We start from the raw sequence: 23319 nt of genomic DNA, 5'->3' as shown, positions 1-23319 counted from the left end.
CGTACAACACAGCATCACCGACAGTCTAGAGGAGCCTTCGTGAGCATTTCACTGGGGTTATCAAGAGGGCGCCTTCCTTTATCAGTGTTTTGTTGAATAAGGCCCACAACAACTCCAAAAGGCTCAACATTAAAGGAACCGTATGTAGGAAATGTATTTCAATTAATCATAAAATGGCCCTGATATGTCACTAGACATTTAGAAATCATGCTAATTTCGAATACTTATATCACTGACAACAGTAGTCCGGCCAAGATATTTTCATTTAAAAGTGAAGTTGCAGCCCTCAACTGATGTTGATGTTGTTATGTTGTGTTTTGGTTTGATGCGCCGCCCTACACTTATCTACGAATCACGAAGTCAGTAGTATTTCGCCATCCGGGTTGCCAGCTATGCTAGTTACCACCATAGACAGCTGCAGCTACAAACGTGTTGGATAAAAAATGTCTAACGTTATGGAACCTAAAAGACCTTGTTATGAATCCGAAATACGTCTAAATAAAACAAGGATTTAGGAGATTGAGACGGCTGAAAACGGAGAAGAATTTGAAGACAGACGTCAGTGTTGTTAATTTGCTCCTGGACAGGTAAAGATTCATCAGTTTGGCTAACTTACTTGTAGGCTATAAATGGACATTTTAAATAGCCTATTCATGACAGTTGAACAAATTATGCAAGTTCGTGCAAAGTATGTTGGCCATATGGAGGAGGTGGGTCATTGAATTGAAAAGGTAGGCTAAGGAATTGTTTGGGAAATAAAAGCAGCTAGTAGTCATTGCTAACATTAGCAATGCATTATCAGAGTTCGTTTCTCTGTTTTTATGCTGAGGAAAACAGCACTTGCCATTGAAAGCTTGCAGCCTACGTTCCTGCTACAGCTAGCTGGCAACCGTGACTCAGAGGGGGAGGCGATTCACCGCTCTACAGTATTTTGAAAGTAATTGCAGTACTCGTTTTGGCCAAAATCCTACATACGGTTCCTTTAATAAAAATGTTTCTTCATTTTTTCGCAATACCGTAGGAAACAATGACTATAGTCTAGTTTATGGTTGCTTCAATTTTCAGTTCTGAGAGCGAATGTCTTCATGCCTTCTTCACACAGCCTGCAGACATAACGCCTAGATCGCACAACTTCAACTACAACAGTGAGGCTGCTATGCACCCTGTGAAATCAAGGAGCCACATCCAGTAGGGGCACAGGAATGGCATGGAAATGTAAAACGGCTGCCTGCATTCCATAACCACAAGTTCAGTGCTGCGCTCTAGGCCAAAGTCCAAGATATCACATCAAGGGGGAACACATTATGCAACCACTGAAAAAGCCCAAATCAGCTGGCTAAAGAATGTCCAAGACAATGTGTGACCTAACATCTAGCCAAAGCGCTCTCTTCATACGTTTATACACTTTTACCCAAAGTAATGTACGAAATGATGAATAACATTCAAGCTACATTGCACAGGAGACCTTAGGTAGCAATTACTACCACAACAGAACATACTACCAGTGGATGAGAGTGCAAAATTAAAGTATTCGCCTAGTTAAAGTATGAAGGTAGTGGTAGAAGGAGAAGGAGGTAGAAAAAGTAGAAGGAGGGACGATAGGAAGTGCACGGTAGCTGTGTTGGGTTGTTACATGTGTTGGGAGGGGAGATACTCTGGTAAAGTTGGCATAAAAAAAGGCATGTGTGGCTTGAGTGAAAGATGTATCTGCACGAGTCTCAATGCGCTCAATGCACAAGTTGGCAGTCCTGGTTTATCTCCACATTATTGAAAATGTTAGGACTCCTTCAGCATTCAGTCACGAACCCTAGTGCAACTCTGTGCATCCATATCCCCCTCGCACTGTGACGTAGATATGGTAAGCCATTTTTACATGACAGACCGATATATTTTTGCTGATGAACACCAGCCGCATTTCACTCAGCAAAGTGGTGAAGTATCTGCCATAATTCACCTGCCAACACAAGTGTAAGCTATTGGTGCTTGGCAGGTGACAAACAACTCCAACCACTGCCTTGTTATCTTTGCTGAGAGCTATTGTTTGGCTAAAAATGCGAATGGTCATGTGATGTGTTTTCCAAGTGCAGTATGGACACGGATAATTTCTGATATTAAGCTGTATATGCTCATATGGATGACGATCCATTTAGTTTTAAATCCCTATTAACACATTAATAACCTCAAGCTCTCTCTCAAGGATAGATCCAATATTGTACTTTCCATGGCAACCAGGAACGGTCCACTGTCACTGTTTTAGAAGACAATTAGCATCACATAAAGCATGTCAGGACTGACAATTTCTTGATCTTCTACCACCGAGACGTACAGACATTTACACAATAATTACACAACCATTTCACCATGTGCCATTTCCGTCTGGACGTTAGGGCATAGGTAGCCTATTCATTTTATACCGTCAAAAAACAATAGATACAATAATAGCCTATGCCATGGACCCGTTTGAGTGGCTTTCACCCATTGCAGATTTATTTTGTGTTCAGCACGTTATGGTTCACAGTTGAAGAGTAATGTTGCCTTGCATCACATAACAATGAAGCGTCCCTTACTCCCCATTCTAAACAAGTTTCTTATTCAACCAATGCTTCTTCTGAATGGGAAATGCCTATTTGAAGAGATAATACTCTATCTAGCTGTAGCCTCTTCAGTTTGTTGCAGTAGCCTTGTTTTGCTATCTTACTTTGGAGCATAAACTGACATTGCGTAAGCTATTATCAGTGTGCAAAACCCATGATATCAGTGTGCATAACACATGGAACTATTGTCATCTGCCTAGTCATTCCCTGATGATGGATGACTTGCCTACTTCATGTAGTCCTGCTCAACGACATATGCTATATGCTGAATGCAACAGGCAGAGAGGCTGGGCAATGGCTTACTCACTCTAAAATGACAAAAAGTGGAGCAAACCATCTCAGGTGTGTATGAGGCAGGAGCCTCTCACTCGTTGCGTGGGAGAGGCTGACAAGACAAGCATTCATTGCTCCAACATGCCCAGTATAGCAGTATAGCCAATTATTGTTCCCACTGACATTAGTTGCACCAGCTTGCATTGACTAGATATGTTCTTTGCGTTGTATAACACTTGGATGATCACAACTTGAATGAATGATCTACTTCATAACTACGCAATTTTTGGAATTTACAGTACACATAACTGATGCAAGGGATTGTATGAGGCTACTATTATCTATTAGGATAGATTAAACCACTTGCACTTGGATGCATTGTTAAAAGCAGTGCCTTTCACAAGGCCAGGAATTCAGCATTGGTTTTTAAACAATCTTCAAGTTTTCATTTTATTTTCATGGCAGAGGAGTGAGCCTCGTTCACATCATAGCAGGAAAGGGAAAAGTTAACCAAGGCACTGAGAGATTCCAGGCTTGCATCATTGGGACATAGTGTGAAGGGAGCCAGACTTGGGATCTGTAAGTTGTAGTCAATCAAGACGTCTGTAAGAAACTGAACCAAATATAAGCTATGAGGTATACAACTGAAAAACACTCTGGAAAAAGAAGATCTGAAACCACTACCCTACTCAAAAATCCCAATATGGTGTTTACATCACAGATGTCCAGACAGGCATTCCTGCCAGCCAGCTAATTATTTTGCATAAGCACACCTTGTGGACTGAAGTGTTGTGGACCTTAACAAGAAAGGCTAGCATCTCTTGCAGCATCTTAATTTCAAACACAATTACACTAGGCTATAAGCTGTGGCAGTGGCACCACTGTGAAATATAGGCCCTACTCTTTTCTGAAGTTATTGCTACTTAAACATGACTCCAACTCAACATAGTCTATCACAAACAGTGTGCACTGGCTGCACCATTTCTGTTCCATTCCTTTTTAAGGGGACATGACATTGTTAGAATTTATATCTGAACAATGTGTCAATAATTTGTTGTCAAACTCCATTTCTCCACATTACTAGCCTATTCCATTTGGCTATAACTAGGGCCAAGCATAGGCTGAAATCAGACATTCTCAATTTGGTAGAAAGAGTGTTACTAAAACCAATGCATTGTTAATGTGTCATTGGCCTCAATATGACAAAGTACATGAATCACAAACATTAGCCTAAAAGATGCTCAATCAGCGCTCACCAAATCAATTATGTTTTTCTAATGACACAAGCAGACAGTATTCAGAGGCAACTGTCCTAGTGTCAGAAATATTGTTATGAAATAAGATAATAATGGGACCTACCTAGGCCACACGGGGATGAATTTATTGAGACTGAAAGAATGCAGATGCACCTACTTGACGCAATGCAAGTCCTTCAGGATGCCTTAACTATTCAGCTAATAGACTATATTATATTAGTAATAATGGTCAAATGCAGCACATTCAAATTAGATCACCTTGACAAACCAATACGCAGTCAATGGGTGATTTATACTCACAAAACGATGCAGCATTTTTCTCTAAGAAAAAGAAATACTGTATACTGTTAGCATACCACTTCATTCCATGAGCTCTTGCATGGCTACCCCAGGAGATCTATTCAGCCATGTGCTTACGACAAAAGATCAGATAGAACCAGGTAGTCTTGTTAGACATAGTGTGGCAACTGTTCGAAAACAATGTGTTTGTATCATGTTGGTAGGGCACAACCTATCATAATGTATTAAGAGCCTTTAAACTCGTGCTCCCAGATACGAGGTCAGGAAATGTGCACTGTAACGTTAACTGCATGACATTGCTGGTATTACTCATCAATTTGCGGACTTACAATTTATATCTAGCAGCTCGATCATTTAAATCTTACCAGTAATGTCAGGTGTGGTGTCGAGATGTGATTTTATTCCGTCGGCGATTAAGCCGTACTACAACATTAACTGAATTTCGATCCACCTGCAGACATATCGGTGACGCCAACTATACAAATGGAGTTGCTCTGAGAGTTGAGGTAACCTACAGGTCAAGCCAGACAGTTGGACAACAGACTTTGTTTGTGTGTTGAATTGCTAACGCAAGTTGGCGACCTTACTGAAGTTTTATGTGACAGTTAGCCATCAGGAAAAGTACATATTATACAACCCAGACACCGAGGTGTACGATTAAGTGTATAGGGCATATAAAAAACCACAGTCAACGTTGCGTCAACTGAATAGTACTCACAGAAATGCTCTCAACATGGCTAACTGGCATAGTTATTTTGGCAAAGCTAGCACGTTTATAAAGCTAGCTGCTAAAGTTGGTGCTAGTTCGAAAACAGGCAATGCTGTGTGACCATACAGCTGAATCAAATACAGTTCTCAATGGCCATGCATTTATGCAGTTAGTTAATCTAACGTACTGCTCTGATGCTGTCCCATTTCCCAGCTAATCAACATTAGCTATCTATCTTCAACATGCCCGATTCACGGGAAGCGAGGCCTAAAGACAAGTTCATTTGAGATGGCTACCTAGCGACTGAAATGATTGCCGCGAAACTTGGCTAAGAGAATAAACCTGAATTAGCTAACGCTACATTTCGTTGACACGAACTTGCATCGGATACTTTTCATCACCATGGCTGATACTTGTTTTCTGAGGTGTCTTCACAACAGTTACTGAACTGACTCACAATGTGTCGTGAGCCCTAAGGCTATCCAACACATGTCCTGTGTGTGACCAGCTTGCTAACGTTAATTAGCGAGCTACAGTTAGCTTGTTTTGTCATAAACCGTTAGTCTGCTGCACATACATCATAAATGGTTAAGTGAGAGACCTGACTGCATTCTCATTAGCTTACTGTTGTGTCATTATATACAGAATTATAGCATCCGAGGCTAAATGTATGCATTGAGGATGATTATACCATTTCACCACCAAGCTAGCTAGCTAACTACTGCCGTTAGCTGCATTGCTCTGTGTCTAGCTAACGTTATCTGACTAGCTGTCGGTGTCGACAATGCCTTCAGAGTCAATCAAATGATCATGTCATATGCTAAGTTAGTCGTTGCTCTCGTGAAAACACGAGTGCTGTGTTGCATTTAGCATAATAGGCTCGTCTATAACGAGTTGATGTAATTCTTGTGAAAAATATTGCTCAATCTGGAATATGAAGCATGGTGTAATCAACTTCAGGAACCCTTAAACAAAGAGCTTAAGACTGTTCATGCACTGTAGCTGGCCAGCTAGCAAAATAGCAAGTTCGCGGTAGCTAACGCAAAATAGTAGTTAGGCAATGCTAGCAGGGTGGCTTGTCTTTCACATAACGTAGGCGAAAATCATTGATATGATTACTTACCCCACTTGCTAACCCCAATCCAACGACGTATTATGTACATTCCATAAATACTGAAAGTATATATAATCTTGAATTATAAACACTCGCTGATAAAAAGCACCACAATCCGTTGTACTCCCAAGGCATCCAGCAGCAGGAGAAAGGAAAGGCCAGCAATTCACTGGACTGCAGCCATCACACTTCAGGATCCCGTTCCAAAATGGAAATACCGGCTAAAATGGGCATATTCTCGAAATTCAAGTTTACGATCTTAATTTTCCCAACAGTAAATCCAATACCGAGACGATTTCCAAAACATGTTATTTCCTTTGGTTGCCTTTCCTCGTATCTTCTTGATGACCGTGTATATCTTTCAGCACTAGAGATGGATACAATGTAACCAAGAGGCAGAGTGGAGTGCCACGAAATCCAGGAAAAGATTCCAGTTGGATTGAACCGTTGAAGGAGAACGGCATTAGGAAGATTCGGAACTGGAGTTCTAACAACAAGTAGGCTACCTATATCCACGTGAAAAGCAAACAAACACACAGACAAATCTTACTTGACCAAAAATATGAAGGGGGGAAAAAAAAACAATAAGTTATAACAATTACAACAAGCTAACATTTCAAACTGTTTAAAACTAGGCTATACATAAATGAACATGCATTTACATCTAGACTCCACATTAGCCTAATGATAATAATAATAATAGGCTTATAATAATAATAATAATAATAATAAACGTATGCTAGCAATTGCTTTTGCTTATGTTGCAGGACTAATTCTATGATTATAAATGACACCTAATCTGATTTTGGGGAAATTGTGTTATATGGTGTTAGTGTGTTAGTGTTTTTCATCTCTTTACAGTAGGCTATTATCTGCACAAAGACTTTTGAAAAGATAACCTCCATTGCTGCTTTTAAAAAATATCTTTGATGAACATTTTCCAAACCTATGGAAAGTACCTTAAAAGCCTAGAGATCTAACAAAGGGCTGAAAAAGGGGAGGGGGGGTGTTAGGCTAGGTTATAGGCTTAATTCAATTTACTTTATTTCATTCAGTAATCTATCAGCAAGTTAATTAATCTTCCATGAAATTTTTGTTGTCAAATATAGGCCTATATAAGCCAATAAGAACTCTACCACAAGAGCTCCATTTAACAAATCAGCATTTTTTCTAATTTCTTCGAGCATGTAGGCTGTTCTAGGCAGTTCCTCAACTGATTTACAGGCCAGGCTTCAACTGATTTATATAGGCTAGGCTACAGATGTCAACCTCTTTCCATGGAAGAAGAGCATTTTTGTAATAGGAGAGCAACCACAGAGGTATTGTAGGAAGATTTTACAAGCAAATGTGTCATGCCATTTGTCATGTATTACCAGAGACAACCTCTGCTGTTTACTTGCTTCAAGTGAGGTGCCAAAAGGAGATTTTTAGTGCTGGTTGCCCTAGCAACATGAATATGATAATGTTGGCTTTGACGTGACAGAGAGAAATCATCTCAATAACAAACAGATACAACAGGAACAGGGTGGCTGGGGGAAAACTGAATTAATGGGATCATTTTCACACAGTGAATGCAGCCAGCAAAGCTGAGCTGTCTTCCACCTTCCTGTTTCCTTTATAAATTCATGCTTGCGGCTAGCGCTGGCACCCACAAGGAAGCTACTCTCATATAAAAGTTGAATAACAGACGTTGCAGTGACAGAGACCGTAGAGGATTCTCTGGCTCTGAGGCATTTGATTGAAAAGCTGTGATATCTGCTTGGTTCAGCCCAATTTGGTGTGTCAGAGATTCATATATGTCTTATATTCATGTCTGTTGGAAAATCACTAACATCATCTGTTATACATTTCCACCTCTTTATGTTGGATCCAACTGACAGATTAACCCCAACCTCCAAAACACATACCAATTTACTCATGCTAAATTCAAATGGGGCTTGCATTGGAACTGATGATCTGATGAACAAAGTTTTATATTATCTAGCCTACCTTTCTACAGCTCATACTGTATAGACCCATAGCCTGCATGTGCATACAGTATATCTCCAAGTCTGTTATGCTCTGTCTGTCTGTTGTTTTTGTCTAATCATTTATTTCCACGTATTGCACTTCATGCAGTGTATTTAGCCCTTTTTAATGTAGTCCTGTCCGTTCTGCATTTTAACGTGGCACCCTGGTCCCAGAGGTTTCACTCTGTACTGTGTATATGATTGAAATGACAATAAAACCTACTTTGAAAGTAATTGCTCTCTTCAGGAAGAACTGCATTTGGATGGGGTTGTTAATGACTTTAGCAACATGTTCTCTGAGATATGGTCATTTTGGAAATACGCTCATTTTCCACCTCCCCTCGAGCAAAACAATCGATATTTACCTTGTTCCCGTTCATCCAGCCATTCTGTGAGTCTGGCGATACAACTTTTAGCTTCAGCCTAGCATAGATCATTGAATCGGATTAGACCATTAGCTTCTCGCCTGCTAGCTTCATGTTTAAAAGTGACAAAAATTTCTGGTAATTTTCCCATTTAAAACGTGTCTCCTCTCAAGTTAGAAAGTGCAATAAGACCAACTGAAAATGAAACCTGGCGTTTTTCTAGGCTGATTTGACATGGAAGTACACTCTCATCTGGCGTAATAATCAAGGCAACTTGCAAACGTACCATAGGCGCAGTGATATCGTACGCAGCATCTGAAAATAGTCCCCATAGACAACAGGCAGTAGTAGTGCCAGTAGTTTGCAAGTTGCCTTGATTATTACGCCAGATGAGAGTGTAGTTCCATGTCAAATCAGCCTAGAAAAAACGCCAGGTTTCATTTTCAGTTGGTCTTATTGCACTTTCTAACTTGAGAGTAGACACGTTTTAAATGGGAAAATTACCAGAAATCTTGGTCACTTTTAAACATGAAGCTAGCAGGCGAGAAGCTAATGGTCTAATCCGATTCAATGATCTATGCTAGGCTGAAGCTAAAAGTTGTATCGCCAGACTCACAGAATGGCTGGATGAACGGGAACAAGGTAAATATCGATTGTTTTGCTCGAGGGGAGGTGGAAAATGAGCGTATTTCCAAAAATGGCGGAATATCCCTTTAAGCCGACTTGATTCAATGTTGAATTCTTGCTATTAGCTACCACTATAGTTTGCCAACAGTCTGTAATGATTGATGTTCTTGTCTGGACATCAGATATAAAGATAAATGAATATAGTGTTCCTTTATCTAGTTGTTTCACGGTGGCAGAAAAAAAACACTGAAAGATATGTAAGGATGTCAATAACACATTTTCATTTCAACACTGAAAGAACTGGTCTCGAACTGGTCTCATTTCAACTGGAAAGAACATCTACATCTCTTATGGATCTTAAGAGTGAATCAGCCCTAGCACTGGTCTCAAAATGTCATGCCGAGATAGGGTTGTGAAGGCTGTCCATAGATGACCATCCACTGAGGGGGTTGCATGGGACACACTGAAAAGGAAAATGGCCCACCTCACACCGAAAAAAGACTTATTAGTTAACAGGTACACATCAAATCAAATCAAATCAAATCAAATTAAATCAGGCTTATTGGCCAAGTACACTTGCGAATACAAGGAATTTGATCTCTGCATTTATACCATCCGTGAATTAGTGAACACACATACTGTAGCACACAGTGAGGTGAAGCACACTAACCCGGAACAGTGAGGGGTTAGATGCCTTGCTCAAGGCACTTCAGCCGTGGACTGGTTCAGGGATCGAATCAGCAACCCTCCGGTTACAAGCTCGAAGCCCTAACCAGTAGGCCACGGCTACCCCTTAATCACATGTGGAATACTGAACCATCTGAATACTCTCTGAAGCTTATTACAGTGCAATGAAATATCCATTGCTGTATGCAGTTGTTAGAAGGGATCTGTTTGGGGACATTTTACTTTTCTTCAAGTTCATTCATAAGAAAATTATTATGGATGATTAATAAAAATAATTAATGGTTTTGATTTGGGATTGTGAAACACGTTTCAAACTCACTGACCTTGTCACCAATGTTAAATTCAGCTCTTCTTAAACATTATTCACTCTCTTGACCAAAGTACTCAGTGGCTTGCCAGACATTCTTGTGCAACCAAAGCTTGAAGACACATGAGTGGAGTTTCCAGTGCCTATAATCCTCTTTGTCACTTCTATCATCTCCATCATTGGATGAAAGACGAGTGGTAAGTCTGTGGTCAGTTTTGATTTTGAGACTGACTAGTTAGTCTGACCTCTTGCAAAACTGCATTTAGATGCTCAGGAATGTAAATAAACCATAACTGCTAAAGATGAATAATATACCCACATTATCTAAACATGCAATAGTCAAAATATTGAGGTTTCCTTTCCTATTTCCCGGTCTTATCCCATGCATTAATAGAACCGCTATACATGATGATGGTGTTGACAGTTTGAATTGGCAGTTCATAAACAAGGGACTTCCATTGTGCTTCATTCCTAAATCAGTGTTGCTATTTAACATCAATATCTCAGTAAGTAAACAGCGATCTCTCTCAGCTCTGACAAAAGCTATTTGTGGTCATCTTGCACTGCTGATGGGTCTCTGTGTGAGTGTGTGTGTGTGTGTCCAGCCAGAAGTACAGTTCTTTGCACCCTTCCTCCTCCAGTCGGGAGAGCAAATGCCTGAGTAACAGTGAGCATTTTTTTCCTAGGGGGAGGGGGTTGCCTACTAGGAAACTGCTAATTGAGAACAGGAAGACCTGCTGCTCGCATTCCATCCATGAGACTTCATTCGCTTTTGAAAAAGCTCACCAGCCCTTGAGCTTGCTCATTTAAATGCTAGCACAACTCCTTTTGTCACGATAATTAGATCCTTTCTCCATTCACTTGTTTAATGGTCTACATGGTGTGTATTTAGACAAAGATAGAGATGCGAGGAGTTCAAATGACCCAACACAGCACATTTGTACATGTACATAACTTCATTTACCTCCATTTGTATTACATGACTAACAAGACAGATGCTACCATTTATGAGTGTTCCATGACGATGGATTCTCTCCATCTTGAGTATTGGGACCGAAGGTAAGGTTCCCATGTGGTGGCCATTCTTGTCCTGTTTTGGGCTTTGGAAGTGCTGTTTATTTGGAACAGACATTAATTATGAATAGCTTTGCACAGGAGGCGTATGGACTAATTAAAGACCTGCGGGGAAGGAATGCAGCATAGTATCCGATGCTGCACAGAATGCATCAGTGATCATGAAACAAGTTAAATCTGTATGTAAAGACTGGAAGCCACATACAGATAAAAACAAAAAAACACTGAAATGCCACATATTTCAGGTTCATTGCCTAACACAAAAGCCTGACATTTCTTTGAACTCTCCACATTTAGAAGCGAAATCAAGTCTATCCTGCAGCCTTCAAACATTCGTGTGGTGAGTGTCAAGACCAGTATTGTTGACTCTGAAGCTAAATTGCCTCTGTGACAACTGGATAGTTTGGCCTGCCATGTTTTAGAGAAGTCTGTTTTTGACAGCCATTGATGGCAAAATAGCAAGTGGAACCAAACAGCCTTTCACATTTCATGCCACTATGGGGACCATCTCCAAGTAACCTTTCCAAAGTGCCAGTTTTGTGACTAGTTAGGGTGGAAATCTTGAACCATTTTTATATTTTGCAATGCAATTACGGAATGCTAGCGCCCCAACAAAGATTGGTTGGTGAGTGTTCTGCTTGAAATATCATAGCATATGTTAATACATCTTCCTTTCTGATACATAAGTAGTGGATATCAAAGTTGCCAAACCTCATTACAAAATGGTTTAACCTAGCAGAAAACAAAGGCACCAAAGATAGACAAGCCAATGCAAGTCAAGAATTATCTTTTTATTTATTTTACAATAAGATACATATCTTACAATACTTGTCCCCTTATTTTTTTCGTTATGATGTCATGAATCCCAGCTAAATGGAGGAAGCCAACACTTAATACTGCTGGCTAGGGGCCAGTGCACTTCCCATGTGATCACACGGATGTCCTTTAGATGACTCATCAGCCTCTGTTCCTCTGGGGTCTTGAAGCAGCACTGCTCTGCCCTGGTCTGGTCATTCTGCGGCCGATGGTATTAACCCTTTTTTTGCAGCCTGATGGTACTGGTTCTCCAACTTCCCTGAACGAGAGAAGGGGTGGGGGAAGGGGAGACGACAGGAAGAGTTATGAAGCGAGAGCCTTTCAGAGGAGCAGTGTGTCCTTTCTGAAGATCAGTCAAGACAGAGATCAGGAGGTTGAAAGCCCCCACAAATCTGTGACGAGCTGACACCAGACACAGGCTCTAAATCGAGCTGCCACAATTGGTTTGCAAGAGGAGCACGCAGCCCTGCCGCTACAACGGGCCATGGGAATGACAGATTTTAACATTTGCATTTCTTACAAGATTCCAGCTCTGATCCGAAGAAGACCCACTCTGGGTAGAAAAGTCAAACATGGTAAATACATTGATTAATATAGATAATAAGTAGCAATGGTGGTGCCAAGCAGCAAGACATAAGGCTTCACAGGAATGGCCCACTGCTTTTTTTGTTGTTGTTGTTGACCATCTACTACTCCACTACTGTGTAGGAGCAATAGACCAACAAATTGTTTCATTTGTATTTGGGTGGGAGGCCATATTCGGCCAACAAATAAGCTGCCTGGTTACTTGACAATTTTCAAGCTTAACACAAAATGCAAGGTTTCGAAAGTGGTGGCGGATTGCTCTCCACCATCCTGGTAGGTCATATTTTCCTCCTCATCCTATTGAAGACGGTGATTTTTTAAAGGTTTTTGAACAGCTAAGAGGTGCAATCTAGGTCACTTGTTTATCCTGGTGATTAAATGTTTTGAAGTTTCTTTGTGAAGTCACGAGGGAATCACGATTGTGAAACCTTTCCAACACTAGCATGGTGATAGGCGTGATGGGGATAGCATTAACTTTAAAAACATTGGTCCAGCCTAACAAATCACATTGGTCAGGAATTCCTTACGTTACTTCCTACTTTGCCTAAACGTTTCAAACTGACAATAAACAGCATCAGCAGGACACAATCTATGTAGGCCTACCTTTGCTACACATTCTTCCATCTGCAGTTTTTGACGCTTGCAGACATTGCTACTACCATTTACAACGGCCACTTTCGATTTCGAAACTATGGCATCATCCGCTCTCATTACTGATTGGCCCCGGTCTTCTGCTGACCGATGGAAACATTAATGAATTACGGTGTTCCAGACTAGAATCTCCCTGAAAAGGATATTTAGGTGGGTGTTCCCAGGCTACTATACAACTACTATATAAAAAACAATCATTACTTTGGCCATTTTTTTCTCCAGCAAACAGTTCCAGAGAGCTGTTCCATGTGCTGGCTCACTTTATTCAAGTTCCCATGTTAAACACCTTTAAGAGATTTGTGCAAGTGCAAACAGCTGGCACATTTGTGAACTGAAGAATCAAAAAGAATCACAGTTCTTTACAGCTTTTCCACACATGCTTCATCTTCCAAGGCTGCATGAGATGTACCTGAATGCTGGCAGTTTCCATATACCCAGGCAGGCAAATACAAAAATGTACTGTGCTGAAAGCAATAGCATGTCTTCTACAATTTGCAAATTTTTGTTTGTAATGAAAATGTAGGCTAATATTATACTTTTTACTTGCAAGACCCCAAAATTTGGCAAATAAGCGAAGATTTGTCTGAAGATTTGTTTCTTCCCAAGCACAATGTACACTGTATGATGAGAGTACCATATCAGGCACACACAATGATTTCTTGCTGCCTGAATTGATAGTCTCACACATATTTTTACGACTATAAAATGCACAAATATAGCATTAAAACAGTGAACATTAAAACACCATACCATCAGTCTCAGTCAAAGAAACTAATATATGTGCATATCCTAAATAAGGTGCCTGCACAATAACAGTAGATCCTTATGTGCCTTCAGGAATTATCCCTGACAAAAAGCCAGTGTTCGTCTATTTGGCAATGATCAGCAAAGATGCCTGGGAACTATTTCTTTGTTTCTCGACATCCAAGAGATGGAGTTTTTCATTTGATTTCCCCCCCAACCATTTTCATTTGATCTGATTCCAACAACCCCATGTGGTTGAACGTGAAATGGATACATGGATCTGACAATCTTATTACAGCTCTCACGTCGGAGCACTCTGCCTTGCTATTAGATAGTGTCTACAGTGCTCTGCCCCAAAAATGAAGTGTCAGTGTGCAATTTAGCTGTTGACACCAAATGGCTATAAGCCATACTAGATTTAAAGCGCCAGACCAAGACATTGCTGATGAAGGTTAGATGTCTTCATGCTCCCAGCAGTAAATTGCAAGTCTGCCCAGCCCTAAGGCTTTTTGGTTCCAACCGAGCAGCGCTACCTCCTGTGATTACCACCAGTTCAGCACAGTCTGGGGAAATCGGATCAATGACTGGGGCAGTGTTCATTTGCTCATGTGACCACCATCAGCAAATAACCAGAGCCCAAATGAAAGGCTAGGTTATTTGCAGAGCTGTGTCTAGCTGGATCTGCTGTTATCAGCACTGTTTGCAACAACGTCCTTCCCAATCAAGTCTCCTCTGATCCTAAAATAAATAAACAATTTGCAAGGACAGGCATTGCCTGCAGAGAATTAAAGCAGTGAATGCAAAGAATGGACTCTGACTTGCAATGCTGAGGAATAAAGCAATCTAATTTGAGTGTCAAGTTTATAATGGTGTTGATGAATGTCTTGGGGTAGAACAGAACACACACAGGAACAAGACTGGAGACTACCATAGTCAAATAAGGCTGCTGCAAAACCTATGCACTATAAACTATGACAAATCTGGGTGGTAGAAAGAGGAGCTACAACCAAAAACTGAACCTGGAATTGGAAAAATAACTCGAGGAGGAACACTGGCGTTTTAAAATATATATTGTCAAAGACATTCAACATGGAGTTAGTGAAGTTGGCACAATAAAAAAACAAGCTGATAGAATTTCAGAGGAAGCAAAACGTTAGATAGCCTGGCTAGCGCCTACCACTTCCCAAATGAGACGTGGTCTGGCAACCAGACGTTTATTTTCCCGTTTCACGTTTATTTTTAAAATACCTAGATCCGTTTATTGGGCACCATGGATGTCTATCAAATGTGTCTGTGCATAGCTAATCATAGTCTTGCTTTCTCCCCTGTTCTGTGATTGGTCGCCAACCTCAGGCGAAAATTTGGGTGTTAGTTTCCAGACTGCCATAGCAGCATGAATGAAATCACCGCGCAAGGCAGGATGGGAACACCCAGGCTAAACGTTAGAATAAAGATAGCCCTAAATGATCCAAACTCCATCAGTTGAAAAAGGCAATATGCTTAAATTGTGTTAGCCTCTGAAATGTGTGATGTTGGGTTTATGATGCACAGATTATATGATGTCATTCTTATTATGATGAGTCTGGAGTATTCATGTAGATCTTATTATCTGACATACAAGTAGAAAGCATGACAGTAAATTAATAAATATTTTTTGATTAACTGAATTACACACAAGAGTAATATTGTTATTACTCTGTGCTTACTTTGCATTGTGTTTTTATGTAAATGCTTCAACTTTCAAATCTGCAAAAGCAGATGTTTGTCATCTTTCACCCTTTGCACAATGTTAGGAAATCCACTGGGACATTTTTTTGTGAAATTGCAAAATCAGAGCCCTAATGATCAAGTTTAGTGTAATGGATCATCGTAAGAGGACTATAAGGTGATTTCACGCTGTCCAATAAATCACGTTAAACGTTTGGGGGGTGGGGTGGGGGGGCTTAATTTTTAACTGAGTAAATGTGCAATTTGTGAAAAGATGTTAAATTAATTCATTAGATAGCACACATGATTAAAGGAGTTTTTGCCGAATGCTTTCTCATCTGGTAAACCTGCTAATAAGTGGACGATGAGTGTTTATCTACATCACATTTGGAAAATTGTACAGAAGTAATTCCAAGTGTCACTTCTGCATTAACCTTGCTGGATTTGGTCTGATAGCATCACATAGGCGCAATTTCCCTTCTCCGAGGGCTGCCGTTTCTGCTCAGCTGCTTAGCCTCCAGGATTTTCACTTTTTGCTGCGGAGGCAGGATCTACAAGGCATAGACATCGATCCGGCGCAAGATGATTTCCCATTGATCGCGGCACTGTTTGGAGCTGCCGTGCAGTAGTTTATTACCCGCTCGCAATGCTGCAGCTCAGGGAGGCAAGTCCAATAATGGCTGTGGTACGGCCAGACAGGGCTAGAGCTCCACTGGCAATCTCCGGCTTTCCCTTACAAACCCACCGGCTTCGGGCGGTACAGCCCAAATAATCCATCACTCTCACAGACACTCTGTAATGACAAAGATTCCCATAAAAGAGGGGGTGGCGGCCCACAAAAGCAGGAGGCGCTGGATAGAGAGGGGGGAGAAAAAAATTAATTGCCTCCTCTCACTCTAAAGCTCTGCCCACACAGAGCAAGGCACCATCAAGCACAGAAAAGATACATAAGGATATCATCTAGTCGGAGTGCATAGCTGTTCACACAAAGAAAAAAGCCAGTCTCCGTGGGGAAATGAATTCTGTTTCATTTTAACTTGTTTCTTGCCTCGCAAATATGTGGCTTGTGACTGCAGCTATTTCGAATGACTCCTCTTGCCTGAAACCACGGTCTGTGCCAGTGAGGTAAACAGAGGAGTGTTTCTCTCATTTCTCATGTCTCTGTTCCCTTCCCACATTCCCAGCCTCTGCAGAGGCTGTCTCCTCCATCGCGGACAGCGGAATATATCCCCAGCTCACTGGAAGAAGGGGAATAATTAGGTTTCAGTGACAGCCTCAATGTGATTGTGCTTGGCTTTGGTGCATAGGCAGAGCCTGTCAAGGAGAGCTTCCTCTAATAAGGTTTCACATGGTCTCAGGTAGCCAGCAGGCTTTGGCTTTGCAAGAGCCAGAGAATAAAAAAAACACAGATGACAGGAACGGAGTTAATTCATAAAGGAATCCATGTTTATTAACTGCAGATCAGCACCCGGTTCAGAAAAAGAATGCCTATTCTACCGACAACCCGAGCCTTGCCTGAGCTATTAAATATTACATTCAGACAGAAATACTCTACAATGGTGGAGTGAAATTCTAAGCTTGTCTCACACAAGGGTGCAATGCCTTTGATCCTTGCTATGTATCATTAGATAGGTTGCATAGATTGCAAACGTACTAGTTAAAAGTAATGTCACATCAAACTGAAGAAGATGTAATTTCCTTATCAGGCAATTACTTTATATGTATTTTCCTGTAGCATGTATTTGGCATGTAAAGCTGTAATCATAACACGCCACTGAGTCCACTGAGGTCTAGTTCATTTTGACTGCCGGCAATAAATATCTTCCCATTAAGTAGGGATGTCAATTTCAAAACGGTTTGTGAATGTTCCATCCTAGGTCAATACATTTAAAACACCCGACACCAACATGCATGCATCTTTCACTTTGAGTACAAGGCTGAAGGGAGGGAAGCATGCACATAGTTATGACATTCTGCAAGCTTGAATGGTTCCACAGTCACCTCTGCTTGCTGCTTCCGTAGTCAAGATGCACAAACAAAAGGACACCCGTATGCACACAAGCATACACACACACACCCACGGACACAGAATCCCAGAAGAGCTTGACCAGGCATACAAGGAGGATAGCAGTACATGTGCCCCTGCTACAGGGACATAGTAGATTTACAGCCCTGTCCCTAATACGGCATGACACTAATCAATTCTACCTGCCACACAGGGTTTGAGGCTGGCTGAACTAGAGAGAGCCACCGAGAGGATGAGATCGCCCCCCATCCCCCTCTCTTCCCCTCTCTCCCTCCCCAAGGTGAGGAAGTGCCTTTGTATCTTTACACAGCCTGGGAATATGCACAAAGAGGAGAAATCTCTCAACAGTCACCCGGGTCGGCCATACTAATGGACCAAACAGGGAAAACAGATTAATTCAGCGGTCGTTAATAATCCGGAGGCTGCTCCCCTCCACCGAGATCATTCATCACCTGCCGCCATTCTCCCTCTCTCTCCCTCTCTCGCTCTCTTTTGCTCTGTGAAAGGACCCCTGAGCAGGGGAGGAGACAGGCAGGTCTACTACTGGTGCTGTGACCCTGAATCTCTTCAAAGCCATCACCATTTCTCAGCTGAGAGAGCCCAGAGTGCAGAGACAAATGCTAGCGTACCTCTGGGGAGGGGGAAAAAGGAAAAAACAACACACATACACACACGGATCCTAGAACAGGAACATATCTATTGAGAAAACAAATACCATGACGCGAGTAAAATAAATCCATTCCCATTCACTCCTCATCTACATCATTTTTCAAAGACCATCAATGAAAATAAGCTACACGCGTGTCCATGCGATCCTGTCTCCTGCCCAAAGGCTGTGTTTACCTTAAGGAGATAAGCAGCGCAATGGTGGCCGTGGCAACTAATTCTCATTTATCCATGCCGCACTCCAAGTGACAGGATATTATTGCTCCCTTATCATTAATTAACAAGGGCTGGAGTACACACAGCATTTCTATCCACATCTCTCAGCGCTGTGCTCTTTTCCTCCTTATATTTCATTCCTCCTGTCTGAGGAAGGATGCGGGGATAGAAGGAGAGAGAGGAGGGGGGGGGTTCATTAGAAGGCAAAGCTCAGAACAGAACTGTCTGGCAGAGAGCAGGGGGAATAAATTGAGCCTGATCTAGTACACTGCATTTTGAGGAGGCCCCTGGATTAGCATATCTGTGCAGCGGTCCAGGGGGAGAAATGTGTCAGGGCTGACAACTAGCTGAATGTCTTCGGGAAAAAAAAAAATTCCTCTACTGACACTGCTGCGGGCACTCTCTTCTTTTCTCTTCTGCTGCTGCTACCTCCTCTCCTCCCCTCCCCTCCCTTCCCCTCCCCTCCTCTCCTCTCCTCAGCCTGACTCGTCTCATCTGCCATCTTTTCCTCTCCTCTGCTTTTCTCTTCTCTGGCAGCCAGATATTGCTGCAGCCTGGTCGGGGATGCTTTAAGGGCGGGAGCTGCTTCTCCCTTGGCAGTGCAGCAGAGCAGGCAGCAGCAACAGCAGGGCTTGTTTAACGGTCAGCTCAAGTGCAGAGCTGGAAGGAAGAAGGGAGAGAGAAACGGAGAGAGGGAGGGAGGGGGGGAGGGAGGGAGAGAGGGAGGGAGGGGGGAGGGGGGAGGCGAGCTGAAGCTTTCCCGCGGTGCAAGGGCAAATGAAGACATCTGTGTGTGTGTGTGTGTGTGTGTGTGTGAGTGTGGGTGTGAGTGCGAGAGAGGGAGACTGAGAGGAAAGCGAATGAGCAGTGTGGGTGGGGGAGGGGGCCGAGGGTTTGCAAATGTCATTCATGTGAAAATGTGTGTTTACGAGTGTCCACCGTATATGGTTGCAGATAACTGGCCGGGCTCTTTTTTTAAATGACCAAATCGTCGGGCGCTCTATTTAGACATGGTCAGAGCACTCTCGGCTTGGCTCGCAGTCTGTGATCACAATGCCAGCAGCCAGGGGGGAAGGCAATGCTGCAATGCCTGGCATCTGACACCCACATTTCTCCCATCCCCCCCCCTCCCCTCCCCAAGCCCTCCCCTCCAATCCCTCTGTCCTCTCCTCACTCACATGAAAGAGAGCCTGTGATGTCTCACGGGAGCCTACACACAGTGTGGGCGCGCACACACACGCCGCACGAGAACGAGAGAGAGGGAGAGAGGGAGGGAGGGAAAAGGAGAGGGGGGGGGAGAGAGAGAGAGAGAGAGAGAGAGAGAGAGAGAGAGAGAGAGGGAGAGAGGGAGAGGAAGGGTGCGTGAGGCTCCTGGCTGTTAGCTCGCAGCTTTCACTAAAATCTATTACAGCCCCTGACACTTAACTAGAAAACTATCTTGGGAGTGCTGTGGCAATGTAATAGACACATAATAACAGAAAAAGACAGAGGAGGAGAGAATGCCGTCCCCGTTTCCATTTTTCAATCCGTGGCACGCACGCTCGTGCTTACACGCCAAACCACGGCAGTCTTGATAATCTTTTTCTCTTTTGCCTTTTATTATTTTTTTATTCCCTACCATTTCGCCGTCTGACATTAAACAGTCAACTGCCATCTGAGCACGATTTCAAACAGTGAATTTCAAACAATGCCTGAGTGGCTCACAGCCATTGTGCCTGGATGATGGGACCTTCAGAGGATGTCAGAAAAAAAAACGACAACCCCCACCCCACCTACCACCACCACCACCACCACCACCCCCACTGCCTCTCACTCACAGACCTGAGGAGAGGGCAAGGAGGGAGGATGCAGAGGGGCAGAGGGAGGAAGGGGGAGAGAGGAAGTGGTTAATCTGGCACCCATGTTGCCTGCTCAGCATGCTGCAGGCGGAGTGACATTGATCCACTCGCTGCCGTCCATCCGTCTGCCTGACAAAGGTAACAGGATTGTTCATAAAAATGGAAATCGACTCGGGGCTTCCAGTCCTCAGCGAATAATGCCAGGCGCTAGACAGAGTTGTTCAGGAATATGTCAAAACACAAAATTAGAGCCTGATAAAAATGCATTGAAATTCCAACACATCAGTCACTTGAAAATGTAGCCTCTTGAATTGCACAGATATTTTCCCAAAACATGACATGAATATTCTGGCCGAGGTATATGAGAAAATAAGGTACGGTACTATGAAAACACAGTTTTCAATATGGCACAGAAACCACACCAAAAAGGCTCTTAGCGTTTGAGGTCCTATTGGCTGTACATCAGACAGACCAAACTGTACGTGTGAGAGAGGGTACATATGCTTGCGTGCGAGGCGGTCAGGTTAATGGCGGGCGGGGCGGGCACAGGCGCATGTGGCCCTGCATACAAATGGTACGCACGACCACGCTGCGCATTAGATGACTTAAAGGGTTAACGATTTAATCTGGTGTCTGGACTAGCAAAGGGCAGCTGCTACTGGGACGCTTAACTGTACGGAGCCCCATGCACAAGCACATCCGCAATAAAGCCACACACAGTATCATCCCCGATGTAATCGCTCAGACAAAAGGCGCTAACCTCAGCCCTTGCCTGCCAACGGCGCGGGTGGGATGCCAACAGCAGCGGCAGCAGCATTCGGCAACGCGAGTGGCAGAGAGTAAGCATTTTGATTCCCAGAATCCATCATTTTCTAAAAGTGGCCTGATGCTTAATCAATGCCCCCACCAGGGCTCCCTATCCTTGGTTCGGAGCCACAGAGGAATGCTAGTGGTTGCTCCATCAAATGAGATTGATTTTTTTTTTTCGCTCTCTCTCTCTCTCCCCTCTATCGAACGCATCCAACTTTTCAGGGCAGCGCCCCCCCCCACATCCCCGCTTCCCTCCCTTATTCATTGGAGGCTCTGTCATTATAGTGTGTCTGTGAGAGAGTGATAGATTAGTTGGGTTGAACATGGAGAGCGTCCTCCACAGACGAGGAAATAATTGCTGTAAAAGCTTTCTCCCATTCCACAAAGCAATTTAGCTCCTAGCAGCGGCATGTAGTGCTTTACTGATGTAATTACTGATGTGGACTATGTCTTCATTTGATAAGGCAATATATGAAGGACACTTGCACGCAGTATAAAACAGACCGCAAGTCTTTTTAGTCGAAAATGTCTGTGTATCGGAAATAATGCCTCATGCAAGCACTGTAATGGCAGGGAATGACAAATATCCCCTTAGTGGCAATATGTTTATGAAAGACTAACACAAAACGGTGGAGCGCCGCAGTAAAAATCTGCATCTTTATCTTAACTGAACATATTCTCCATTTTCCCTTGGCACCTGGGGAGTAAGAGGACCTGGTGGCACACTCATTAAAAGGAAAGATAATACACAAACAGTGTGGTTGAAACGGTTTCAAATCAAAGCACTCTTCCAAGTGTGTGGGCGCTAACACAAAAAGTAGGTCATTTCAGGTCCTTGAAAGCAAGCCATAAATTAAAGTGGTGCGCTAGATAATTATCAGAGGGGTCTGCTTACTGAAGGGGGGGTGGGGTGGTAGTTGGGTGGGGGGGGGGGGGGGGGTATGGGATTGTGGGATAGATGGCGTTCACAGAAGCCCACTCTTTATTCCACTCCCTACCCCCACATGTGAGTCCGAGTCCAGGTTGCTTTTGTGGGCAGGAGAGAGGAGGCAGCGGAGTGACGGGCGGCAGCAGGGAAGAGCTGAGCCTCTTTGGGCAGCCCCCTGGAAAGATGCCAGTCTGCCGTCACAAGCCATTATACACACACAGCCAACTGGAGCCAAAGAACTCCGGCAGGCAGCGCACACCACAGTGAGTCAGGCCACCGCGTTCCCAAGGGGCAGACTCAGAGGCACTAAAAGGCTTGATTATGAGCTGAAAAACGACATCAAAAACTACAGCGGCAGCAGATGGGCACGGGGATAGTGTTGCCGTGGACTCGGATCGTTTGGCCTTCTCTATTCAGCAGAGGAATGGCCTGGAAAAAAAAATTGACATGAGCTGCAGGAAACCACAACTGTGGCAGCACTACAAGTATACCACATTCTGGCGTTTAAGCGCAGGCTGATCAATCATTTGATCAAAAAAAAAGAAAAGTGACACTTTGGTCAATAAATTTCCAAAACGATTTCAACCGCAACCGGAGCTCCGCACTGTCCAAGACAAACTCCCTTTGGCTGATCGGTGTAGTGTGAGGCAAACACGGTGCCCCTGTAACAAGAGTTGAGTGTGCTGTGTGCTGTGTGCTGTGTGTTGAGGGAGTACATGGGGGTTGGTGCAGACGCTGATTAAAGAATGGCTTTAGCAGCAGACTAGAGACTGGAGGCTGGAGGAGGCTCATGTCCCAGGGCTCCCATCCCCCAACCTCTGGCACAAAAGGTGGCGCGCTGCCTCCCACGGACAGGATTATCCTGTTGAGATGAGGCTGATCCCGGGCTGAGACAGTTACAGGAACCACCACAGAGAGTAAATACACCACTCCGCAAAACAACACGGCAACAAACATATCGCTGCCGTCTGTGGCCATACCAGAGATATGAATCAGGGCAAAATAGTGTTATGTAAA

General features: G+C 43.1%; 2 protein-coding genes across 2 annotated transcripts in view; both read right to left on the bottom strand.

The window, feature by feature from the left end:
* Positions 1-6624, bottom strand: part of LOC134095238 (zinc finger protein 609-like) — an 80441-nt gene extending 73817 nt beyond the window's left edge. Inside the window, exon 1 of the mRNA XM_062548677.1 lies at positions 6256-6624. The gene's annotated coding sequence lies outside the window, so the exon portion shown is untranslated. The remainder of the gene's footprint in view (positions 1-6255) is intronic.
* Positions 6625-12096: 5472 nt separating this feature from the next.
* The window catches only part of trip4 (thyroid hormone receptor interactor 4), a 46562-nt gene continuing 35339 nt past the window's right edge, over positions 12097-23319 (bottom strand). The window contains exon 13 of the mRNA XM_062549752.1: positions 12097-12390. Within this exon, the coding sequence (XP_062405736.1) occupies positions 12326-12390 (65 nt within the window). The 3' untranslated portion in view covers positions 12097-12325. The remainder of the gene's footprint in view (positions 12391-23319) is intronic.

The sequence above is a fragment of the Sardina pilchardus genome, chromosome 11 (assembly GCF_963854185.1).
Source record: "Sardina pilchardus chromosome 11, fSarPil1.1, whole genome shotgun sequence".
Classification (NCBI taxonomy): Eukaryota; Metazoa; Chordata; class Actinopteri; order Clupeiformes; family Clupeidae; genus Sardina; species Sardina pilchardus.
Note: the sequence above shows the minus strand (reverse complement) of the source record. Positions and strands in the feature narration are given on the sequence as shown.